Genomic DNA, 12,435 nt, shown 5'->3' on the forward strand with positions numbered 1-12,435 from the left:
AAATTAGGAAGCAAGAGATTCACAGGGTTTCATCAGATCATTTCACTCCCCAAAGTGACACAGTTGTACTGAAAAGGTTTGAAATTGCTCATTTCAAACCTTCTTCAGTAGCAAAATGCCATGCGTGCAGCGAATTTCCAACCACCTTAGTCATTTTCTTTCCTCCGTTTCTTTGCTGTGTTTGTATTGGGGGCACAGAGTAATGTAATTTAGTAAATTATGATTTGATGGCTGGGCAGCAGCCCCAGTGTTGAACAGTATTTGGACTATGATTACTAGCTGGCTTTGTCACAGTTGACATTAATTATTGATGGAAGTTTCAGAAATAGCGCATGTGCCAGGAGCTTTTCACGGGAACGCAGGCTCCAGGCAGGAGGGATGCTAAAGAGAGCGGGGGAAGAGGCACCTGTGGCTTGTTTATGTCTGTGCACGGTGAACCTGGAGCCAGTGGGCTGTGTGGTGCTTGTATGAAGGTCATGGTGTAACAGAAGATGAACCGTCAGGCTTATTTCTATCGTGTTCCTCCCCAGGAATTGCACCGAAGAAGCCAACTTCAGCCGGAGCCAGCCAAGACGAAGGCTCTCCAGACTGTCATTGAAATGAAGGTAGGAGCTGGTCACATTTGTCAGAAACAGCTGTGCCTCTGGAGTTTGTTCTAACTTGATGGTGACTAACATAAACATGGAAAATGAACCTTGTGTTTTTCTCTAGGCACCCTAGTGGGTGCTTTTCTTCTGAATCTTTTAGCCTGCCTGGGTACTTTTAATTTATTGGCCCTTTAATTAGGATGCCTTTTCCGGGCAAAACAATAAAGGGCTCAAGTGTCCTTTGGCTGAAAGAAGCTGGGTTCATTTTCAGAGCATGGCCAATGCTTTCAACCATAAGGGAGGTTTTGTATGTGCTTTAAAAGTAAATTTCTAAAGCTGGAATAATTCTTTTTTTCTTCCCATTCATACTACAAAGAAAAGACATCTTTGAGAAACTAAGATTTGGCAGAGAAGTTATTTTATGTGCAATGGAGTTGTTAAATAATTAAAATTATGCTGTCAGCAAAATTCACTTTTCAAAGAATAATAATGCTAATGCTTTCTCACAACTCCAATTTTTTTCTTAGTTAAATTTGGAGGTGATAATAATTTCCTCAATATTCACAGGCTATCCCATTTTGCTGTGGAAACATAGAGATATGCTATAGAAAGTATTCAAAGATCCTCCTGGCTGGATTTGGGTATTTAAAGAATAATGAAGTAAATGATGATGACTAAGTCATGACCTATGGTTAGGAAACAGATCTAAATGAAACCCAGTTGCATGGTCAGTATTTAGAAATTTGAAGTCTTTTTACTCCCATATTTTGCCAGAAGGAAGCAAATAGTATTTACTGTAAGAATAAATAATTCTTGATTTAAATTGTCCCATTAAAAAATTATAATAACAGTGTTTGCTGTCTGTAATTCTGTGCTTGAGTTAATACTTAAGAGTTTGCTGGTGACCATCAGCATCTGAGAACTCTGAAGCATGCTGATAGATGATTTTTTTCCCTTTCTTCCACCACATGATTTTGAATTGTCTGCCAAAAACAATTCCTACATTTGGGGGAAAAAAAAAAACTAATATGAGCTATTGAATTCTTGGCATGTACAAATCTGACTTGGATATTTTTTTGTAGTCAATGACAATGTCTTTATCCAAGTGGATTTTTGTGGAAACAACATATAACTTTTGCTTTAAGATTTTATGTTCCACAATGAGGTTACATGAGTCATGCATTTGCAGCAAATTGGTGTAAAAATATCATCAAAGGACCAGATACCAATTGGATTAAAAAATAAATGTTAATCCTGGCTTATGAATGGTCTTGAATTTATGTAATTTTATTTTCTTTTGAAAACAAACTTATCATTCTACACTTGGTGGGGAGTGATTCAGAAATTCATATTTGCACCAAACTTGAAAGTTGATTAAAGCTTTAAAATAAAAAGGGACAAACATGATGAACAGTTTTATTTTATTTTATTTTATTTTATTTTGGAGATAGTCATTCAGTCCCCCTTCCATCTGGCTCTACACCTATCTCCCCTGTTCCTAGTATAATTAGTAACGGAAAATAAGATGTATATATATCTAGCTCCAAACTATCATTATTTGAAAAAGACTGAGTATCTAAGTCTTCAAAGAAATCAAAAATGGTATCTCTTACAGTGCAGTGAGCATATTCCTGGTACAGGCCTCTATACAAAGACAATTAATACTTTTCTGTGACTTTTGTCAGTAGATACCATGTTTGACTCTAGCTGCCTACTACTAGCATCATCTGTTTTATTAGACAACAAAATCATAAATAAAAGCACTTGCTTTAAGCTATCTACACAGGAAGGCATAAAAACAGGATTTTTAGAGATAATTCACTTGTATATAGTATGAGTAAATTGAGTCTAGAATGGATCCAATGATGCTGATTTATACGAGAACATGTTTTTAGGGCAAATGATGATCAGTCATCAATCATCAATGACATTTGCTAGGGAATCAAGTCTGGAATTTTTCTGTTGTCTCTTGGATGCTTGGTAATTTACAAAGCATTGCCTTCTGTTTGTCAGGGCAAAGTCTGAGTCCCATTACCATCTCTATTCAATAGGCATAAATTGAGTTATAGAGGCAGCTGGTAGAGGGTCATCTTCTCAGCCATATATGTAGCTTGTGATAGTGACTGTGATCTCCTGTGAGCTTGTTCATTACATCCCTGTGAATTAGGAGGGAATATTGGAAACCTAGATTTTACAAGTCATAGAGATTGACTATCAAGTAGAACTGACCCTTAAACCCCTTGTGGGTGGAACTTGAAACACCATTGTGTTTTAACTTAAACAACTTTGGGTAAACGTCTGTGTCATCTTGTGCGTTGGCAAAATCTAAAGTTAAAAGGAGCTTTCCCAGAGTAAATTGGACCTATAATTTCAGGGAAGTGACATGAGTTAAGGGTTTGGAAATCATCTCTATTTGTTCTTTGCCTTTTACTTAGTAAAACGAAGGGTGAACTTCTGACCCCTTATCTTCTCCACAAATATACTTTGCATTTACTTGAGAAAGCATTTGCTGTGAAAAGTCTGTGAAATCCTGCCCCAATTCAAGTGCTTTTATAATCACAGTCTGATAGTTCTAGTAGACCTCTGTGTGCTGCTCTGGACTTGTGGAGTTGTGAAAATTTGTTTCTGTAGGGCAAGTGTTAGGGAGGGCCATTTGCCCATATCACAGTGGCAGGCAATTCTGTAGTAGCCTTCACATCTACTGTCAACCTATTGAGCTGGGGAACTAGAGATAGAGACATCTGCATGATAATAAAAGGAAACCAAGTGAGTGAAGCTATTTGTGATTTATCTTCTTGCAGGAAGCTCCAGGTTTTAATTTTGATTCTGATTTGGTCTGGTAGATATGTTCTAGGGTTGTGTTTAGTGTATGTGTGTTTCTCAGAAAATTTAGTTTTCTCATAGATGGTGTGATGCTCCTCCTTTTCTTGCTTTTGTGTGTAAAGATTCTTCACTAAACTCCTTTTCTACTTTTATGGAAAACTGTCAATAAAAATGGCAGTTGAAAGGCTTGCCCTCCTTTTATTCTTTAATGTTAACTCCTCTGAAAGGATATGTTTTTAATCTGCTTTTGTTATAAACTAGACATGCCATAAATATGGTATTTGAAAGTTTCACTTTCTTTAGCTCGTTCATATAGCTGTGCCCACTAAATTGTAATGAAAGTATTTGTCAATTGATCTCAAAAATTGTTCTTTTTGCTAGTTAAAACCTTTAAATTAATTAAAGTATAATTTGAAGTCACCAAAGCTAAAAGAAAATGTATTGGTTAACTTAACTGAAAAACATTGGAGTGTTGCTTCAGGTACAGCTTGATCTAGGGGCTCAAAAGATGTTAACAGATCCCATTTTCTCCTATTCCCTCTCTTACATTGGCTTCCTTCATCTGAGCTCCATTTTCAGATAATTTCTTTCTGCCTGTCTGAGCAAGATAACTGCAGCAGCTCTAATAATCACAAAAGGATGGAACAGGGAGGAAGTTGCATCTTAAAACAATGAAAATCCCAACCAATTCTAAATATAGTGGCAGTTACTGAGATGGAGCATCTTGGGAGCCCCGGCTGAAAAGAAAATGCATGAGTTCCAATTTCTCATTTTCTAAATAGATTAAACAATACGCCATCAAGAAAACAAACTCAGTTAGCACTGAATTCAGCAGATGGAATGTACATAGGTTACATAGGGGATTTATTTATTTATTTTTAAAGATTTATTTATTTATACAAGAACTGGGGTACAGACCAGATGTGTGGGAGGGTGAAAGGATTCACCAGAGACAGAGTGGGGAACAGAACAGGCAGACTGATGAAATACACTGCTGAGGGGAGCAGCGGGTGAAACAGGAGAGGTCTGCTTCACCATTTGGGACGCTCTCAGGCTGGCCGGGATTGAACTGGGGCTGCAGAGGCTGCGGACAGCTTCACAGCACTGTGCTCAATCGCCTGTGCCACCAGGGGAGGCCCCAGGGGATTTAGTAAAGGTTAAAGAAAGGTACTTTATCTGGCGAATTTGTTCTTTAAAGTAGATTGAGAAGCTAGGTACATAATGTCTCCATGTGACAGTATTTCCATGACCTCTGAAGTGAGGATTGTGAGTGTTTAGGTTTCCAATCACATGACCATTTCAGGACACTTGTGTGTCGTGAGTGGTTCTTCTTGAGTAACATTTTTTCCCGATAGGATTTTCCTTTTTTTAAAAGATTATTTATTTATGCATACAAGAACTGGGGTACAGGCCAGAGGTGCAGGGGGTTGAGAGGATTCATCAGAGACAGAATGGGGAACTGGCAGACTGACTGAAATACACTGCTGAGGGGAGCAGTGGGCGAGCCAGGAGAAGTCTGCTGCGCCATGTGGGTGTCTCCCTGGCCAGCCTGGGATCGAACTCGTGCTGCAGTGGCTACAGGTAGCTTCATAGTGTTGTGCTTAACCCTTGTGCCACCAGAGAGGTCTCCCCTGCAACCAGGATTTTCAATGGGAACTTATTAGTAAGCAGTTCAAGACAGAGCTTAGTTAAATCGCTAGCTAGTAGTTGTACTGTTGATGAAAGAATATGGCTTTGCATTCAGGTACTAAACTCCAGTTATGAAGATGATCATTTGTTATTAAAACAAAAGATCCAACCTTGTCTTTGTGCTCAAGCAAATGACTACTGTTCTTCTGGATGGTTGACCTGCTCTTCAGTTGGCTTAAGTTTCCTTTAAAAGCTATCTTGATGTTTGATCAAATTCAGCCAGTTCAGTTCTAACAGGAATGAAAGAAATGCACTGGAACTTTGAGAAGCCAGAGCTACTTACTACTTGGCAACTTTTCCTAAGGAAACACAGTTAGGAAGGGAAAGATTTCAAATCTAAAATCTAGACCATTGAATGCATCCCAATTCCCAGTGAGAACTTCATTCGAGTCCTGGGATCTAGTTCAGAACCCCATGAAGTGGCTGCAATGTTTTCTTTGGCTCTAGGTTCTACCTACATTTATTTCATTCATCTTTAGACTATTTCTTGTTTGGGACTGAACACAGCATGCTACTTACAATTATTTCTTTTCCAAGGATGATGAGCTCATAGGAAACTTGTGTCAAGTCTAGTTTTTCTAGTCACACCTTTATGATGGAGAATGTCCCTGGTTCTTTTATGGCTATTGAAAAGAATAACAATAAGATAAAAAACACCACCCCCCCCCACCACTAGTGACAACCTACAGCCTAACACCACTACCACCCATGGGGAGCCAGTTGCAGGCACCTGATCTGTGAATAAGCATAATTAGTCCCATTTCATAGATGAGAAAGCGATGGCTTAGAGAGGAAAAACAACCTTCCTAGTGTTCTTAAGTTTGTTGGTGGGCAGATGAGATCTAAAACAGGTTTTTCCTCCAAATTTGAGTCTCTACCTTTCAATTTCACTTTTACTGAAGAAAGCCTATAGATTCAATTTGTTTTCTTTTCTATGCTCATTTTGGAAATTATGCATAGAACAGATTGAGGCAACTCATGAGAGCTGAGAGGTCTACTTGGTGTTTTTGTGTTATAAGGCAAGATTTATCCTTTTTATGTGTATATTTAATTAATCCTCTAATACAGCTCCAAATATATACCCCTACTGTCAACATCTACCCTGTTTCCATCCCTCCCCAAAGTTTTAAGCCTTCTGTTGAAGTCTTTATACTCCAGAAGGATCCAACTCATTCAAACTTGCAAAACCCTGTGTTTTTGATGAGCACTGTCCATTTAGGATGCCAGAAATGATCCTTTTGCTAATTTTTTTCTTGAGAAATTTCTTCATCTTCTCATATTTCAACTTAAAAAAAAACTTTTTCCCATTTAACTATTTTCTTTAAGTAAGGGGGGAAATGTGGGTTTTATATGATAGCCAGAAAAGCAAAATGTCAAGTTAAATGTTAGTTCTGGATGATATATGGTTGTCATTTAGAAGCAAGAAAGAATTTTAAAAAAAAGGAAAGATGAAGCTTCTTTCCTTTTTTGACCAAGCTTTTCTTCTTTTTTTTTTTAAAGATTTATTTATTATGCATACAAGAGCTGGGGTACAAGCCAGAGATGGGGGTGGGGGAAGAGGATTCACCAGAGACAGAGTGGGGAACAGAATAGGCAGATCAACCTAAGTACACTGCTGAGGAGAGAAGCTGGCAAGTCAGGAGAGGTCTGCTGGGCCATGTGGGTTGCTTCCTGGCCGGGGATTGAATTCGTGCTGGAGAGGCTGTGGACAGCTTCACAGCTCTGTGCTCAGCCCACTGCACCACCAGGGAGGCCCTGACCAAACTCTTCTTATGATGTATATGACATTAAATGTTTGAGTTACTAGATGACAAATCTTGTTGTAATCCTGAAGCTGAATCACAATTACCAATATTTATTAACCAACTATTTTGTGCATAGTACCAGAAAAATTGAGCACTAAGTCTTTAATGGGCGAATGGAAGGAAATACTTAAGCTAAGATCTAACTAGTGACTAAGCATGGCAGAAGAGGCGATAGGGGTTCAGAGGATGTCAAATCAGAGAAGGGCAGGGAATGCCCCTTGGAGGAGGTAGTATTTGAGGGGGGTCTTGGAAATTGGCATGGTTTTGATAAAGGGAGAGGGATGATTGATAAAAAAGGGCAACTGTATGAGGAAAGGCAAGGAGGCTGGAAAGTTTGAGGCATGTTTGGGGAAGAGCAAATCATTCAGTTTGGTTGAGAGAAGACTTTTAAAGTTAAAGCAATGGAAGATCAAATTAAACTATAAGGAAGTAGGAGGTAAGACATAATATAGATAAAAACTGAGATTAATGAGACAGAAAACATATAGAGCCAAAGCTGATTCTTTGGAGAGATTAACAAAAATGACAAATTGTGGTTGGAATCACTGAGAAAAATAGAGACAGCACACAAATAACCAATGTCAGGATGAAGGTGGAGCATCAATTATTGATATTAAAAATAAGAGAAAATTTTATTAATAACAGTATGATAAAAAGTTGAAATTTTACATATTTTTTTAAAAAATACAACTTGTTAAAACTGCATGAAAAGAAAAAGAATATCTGAATAGTCATATATTAAAGAAAGGGGGCCCTATGGACTGTTTGAGGATTTTGTGTACTTGGGTGGTGAGTGATCAGCTATCTGATCAGTACTTAAAAATGAATCATATTCTTATATATCAGTAAAAAGCAATTATAAAATGAAATTTAGAAAACCATTCCACTTACAGTGGTATTAAAATACCCAATTTACCTGGGAGCAAATCTAACAATTGTTGTAAAACACCTAATTTAAATAGGAGACATAAAACATAACTACATGTGGAATAGTCAATAATTCAAAACAATGAAAAGCTGTCAACTGTGGAATAGATCAATAAATAGTGGGATATTTATACAACCAAATGCTATGTAGTAATGAGAAGAACTAATCCATTGCATCATCTAACAACAAAATTGAATATCACCAAAACAATGTGGAAAGAAGCCAGACACTAAAGAACATAAAATATGATTCTTTTTATGTATTCCCAAAATGGGCAGAAGTAATCAGTGTTGTTAGATATCTGTCTGGTGGTTAATAGGGAGTAGGAGAGAGGGTGCGGAGCTTGGGAAGGCCAATGAATGAAGCTTCTGGAGTACAAGTGATATTCTATTTCATGAGTACATTAACATGTGCCCAGATGTGTTCACTTTACCCTAATTCATCTGCTGAAAACCTATGATTTGACTGCTTTCTTATGTATAATGTACTCTAATTTAAAAACTCATTTAAAAATAAGAACAATTCAACAACAGAAAGACAAATAATCCTATTAAAGTTGGGTAAAGGATTGGAATAAGCTTTTCTCCAAAGAAGACATACACATGGCCAGTAAGGACATTAAAAGATGTCCAACATGTTTTGTCATTAAGGAAATGCAAATCAAAACCACAATTAGATTTAACTTATCCCCAGTTGGGATGACTAAAATAAAGAAGACAAATAATAGCAAGTGTTACGGAAGATGTGGAAAAACTGAAATCCTCTTATGTTGATGGTGGGACTATAAAATATTTCAGTTCTTTTTGGAAAACCATTTGACAAATCCTCAAAATATTAAATAGAGGGTGACTGTATGACCCAGCCATTCTACTCGTAGGTGTATACCCATCAAATTGGAAACATATGTACACACAAAAACCTGTACCCAAATGTTCATATCACTGTTATTAATAATGGCCCCAAAGCTAAAACAACCCAAATGACCATTATCTTGTGTGAATAAAGAAGATATATTATGTCATTATAGTCTAATATTATTTTGCAATAAAAAAATGAAGTACTGACACACTCTATAACATGGATGACCTTCATAGGTCTTATGCTAAGTAAAAGAACTCATTTGCAAAAAACCACATATTATTTGATTCCATTAATATGCAATGTCCAGGGCCTCCCCAGTGGCGCAGCGGTTGAGCGCTGGGTTGCGAAGCTGCCCGCAGCCTCTGCAGCGCTGGTTCGATCCCTGGCTGCTCCCCGGCCACCAGAGGAGGGTCCCACATGGCGCGCAGACCTCTCCTGCCGCCCGCTGCTCCCCTCAGCAGTGTACTTCGGTCCTTCTGCCTGCTCTGCTCCCCGCTCTGGCTCTGGTGAATTCTCTCACCCTCCCGCACTTCTGACTGTACCCAGTGCATGTATAAACGAAACAAACGAACAAACAAATAAATAAATAAAACATGCCTCTATAAAAAAGAAAAAAAATTAATAAAAAAAAAATTAAAAAAAAAAATGCAATGTCCAACACAGGCACATTGATAATGACAGAAAGCAGATTAGTGGTTAGGAGCTAGGGGAAGAGGAGAAAAAGGAGTGACTGATAATGGTTGCAGGGTTATTTTAGTGCTGATGGTTGTACAAACCATTGAGTTGCACGCTTTAAAAGGGTGAATATTATGATATGTATATTATATAGCAATAAAAGTGAAACCAAAAATAAAGATATGACAAAGGAAAGGATTAATAAATGATTATTTAAAATTAAAACAGAACTATAAAACAACCATTTGATATATTTCTAAGGTTTATAGTAACTAGAGACTTAATATATTTAATACATAAAGAGTTTATATTAATCAATATGAAATAAAAGCTTGGAGAAAACAGTGCCAAAATATTGACACTAATTCAGGATGGGAAAATTGTAAAGGATTTTTTACCTCTTCTCCCCTGCCCCCAAATTTTTATGTTTTTAGTAATGCACTTTCATGACAGAGGAATGAGTAGGAATTATTATTTAGGAAAAATAATACGTTTATGAAGAAAAATCATCTATGAAAAATATTTAAAGATGTACATTTTTTCTTTTCTTTTCTTTTCTTTTTTTTGCTAAACTGAAGAGGCTTCACAGGGGAAAAAATTAGATTATTTATGGAAATTGAGAATTTGGCTCTGCACTCATTGTTCCTTGAGCTCCGGCTTTTCTGTCTGGGAGATGGGACCATGATACCAGTGTGGATGGGTTGTGGTGGGAATGAAATATGTTAAGACTTGGGAAAGGTCTGAGAAATTCTGGCACACAATAGATTCATAAGGTATCCTTTGCTTTCTCTCTCTCTCTCTCTCTCTCTCTCTCTCTCTTAAGATTTATTTTATTTATGTATCCAAGAACCGGGGTATAGTTCAGAGGTGGGGGTGGTGAGAGTATCCACCAGAGACAGAGTGGGGAACAGAACAGGCAGATCAACTGAAATGCACTGCTGAGGGGAGCAGCGGGTGAGTTGGGAGAGGTCTGCTGCGCCATGTGGGTTGCCTCCCTGGCCATGGATAGAATTTCTGCTGCACGGCTGGTGATAGCTTCATGGTGCCGAGACAACCCCTTGCGCCACCAGGGAGGCCCCTCCTTTGCTTTCTTAATCCTTGCCTTTCAGTCTGGAAATTGCCTTTCACCTGTAAAAAGGTGGTGGTATATTTGAGCAAGGGCCACCAGAAAGAAGTAATTTAACAAGTTTACTTCAGGAGAGTGTTAGCTCTGAATACACACACAGTTCACATGTGGAAAGACTTTAAAAGCATCTTTGAAAGGAGAAACCAGTGGAGAAAAAAAAATTGTAAGTCCCAGTTGGCCTGTGGAGTGATAAATGACCTAGGAACTTAGCTTCATGATTTGTGGATCTTTGGCAAGTTACATGCCTCTCTGTCTCTCACTAGTCTCATTTGGCAAATGATGGGTTTGGACTAACTGTCCAGCTTCGAAGAGTCTATCAAGTTTGGAAGCATGGTGACTGGCCATTGGACTTTTGGAGGGCCTGCCTGGGGAGTCTGAGGTGACATGACATTCTTGCAAAGTTTAAATTTTTGCTTTGTTTGCTTCATCTTGGCCAGCCCTGCCTCAGCCAGCAGCCTTTGCCCTATCCCTTTCTGGTGCTCAGGTTCCCAGCCTATTGTTTATTTAGGGATTGCAATTTCCTTATTGGCGTATGCTCTGGCCAACAGGGTTGAGAAGTCAACCACAGGCCTCGTGAACTTCCCCTTTCAAGTTTCAATAATGACAGTGTACCAGCCATCACATGCCTCATCCCTGAGGCATGGTCCAGTTTCCACATCCATCAGGCCACACTGGTAACTTGGGGTAGCCTGAATTCCTCTGCAGCCTGTTGCTTTTTCCATGAGACAAACTGGTTGAGCTTAGAAGGATTTGTGGTATGTTTTAGAGATCCTATGAATTAGGTCCCAAACCAGGGCTGTTGGGGGCGTAATGGGCATGGGTTAAAAGAAATGGAAAGATCAAGTTCAGGTTGCTGGAGGGCCAGTAGGGGAGCTTCTTCACTCATTCTTTTCCTGTGGAGCTTTGGAAGAGAATAGACGGCTCATATGTTCATCTTTTTATGACTCCCTGAAATGCACTCACTATTTTGCACAGTAGTATTTTGTGAATCTCTGGGAATGCAAACCCTCTTTGTGTCCAAATATATGTGAAAGATGACTTCCAATCCAGCCTTTGGGAGGGTGGGGTTGTATCCATCAGGAGAGCTTACCCTGTCACCAGGAATCAGTTTTCTAAAATTTCTACCTACTTTTCTTGCTCTCCAACCTTTTCTTTAAAGGCTAAAAGTACTGTGGGATAGAAAGGACAAAAATAGTCCAGTTTCTAGCTGTCTTACTTTCTCTGAAGCCACTTTTACCTGAAGTGCATATTGCGTCCTCTGTTCCATTCAAGGGAAGATTATACAGAAGTGTTAAAAGAAAAAAAAAAATTACAAAGACAACTTAGGTGATACAAATTTTATCTAATTCTTCATGAAGTATACAATCTCATTTGGAGAACTACAAAATGGGTCAGAGGCCAGGAAGCTTTTATAGGATAAAGAATGAAGAACAAAGAAGTGGCGGAGGGGGGGGGGTTGGGAAGAAAAGAAAATATCTGATTAACTAGGGCCATATAGTCAACTTTGTTTGGGACAAGAAAGAACAAAGAAATAAGTCTAGCGCCCATAGCTGGCTTGTGGGAGTTGGCTGACTATACACTGTGTTTGGGTCAAGCAGAGCTTTTATAGGGACATGAATGTTATCTGTGTTTTGGTTTGCTGTGTGGCACCCTGGGTAGCAGTAGCTCCACCTTGGTCTTAGAAAGTTATTTCATCAAAGGAAGAATCTTAGGGACGTTATTTACCTCCTATAGGTCTCCTGACCTGTAAAATTGGTAAAATAAGTACTTAATTCATAGAGCTGTAGGGAAAAATAAAATTAATTTTTCTAGCACAAGTCTTGCATTAGTAATATTATATATATATATATTAGTTGTTATTAATAACATGTTAAATTCTGGAGTAGAAAAACATTGGTTGCATCTGTCCTGTACTATTCTGTTGTACAGATTTAGACCATA

At 38.4% G+C, this 12,435-nt stretch overlaps 1 protein-coding gene across 1 annotated transcript in view; it reads left to right on the forward strand.

Moving 5' to 3' along the window:
- ERC2 (ELKS/RAB6-interacting/CAST family member 2) overlaps positions 1-12,435 on the forward strand; it is a gene marked incomplete at both ends in the record, with an annotated part of 688,274 nt that overhangs the window by 196,459 nt on the left and 479,380 nt on the right. The window contains one exon of the mRNA XM_084248450.1: positions 531-605. Coding sequence (XP_084104576.1) covers positions 531-605 — 75 coding nt within the window. The remainder of the gene's footprint in view (positions 1-530; positions 606-12,435) is intronic.

Source organism: Talpa europaea (assembly GCF_964194135.1).
Source record: "Talpa europaea genome assembly, chromosome: 11".
Taxonomy (NCBI): Eukaryota; Metazoa; Chordata; class Mammalia; order Eulipotyphla; family Talpidae; genus Talpa; species Talpa europaea.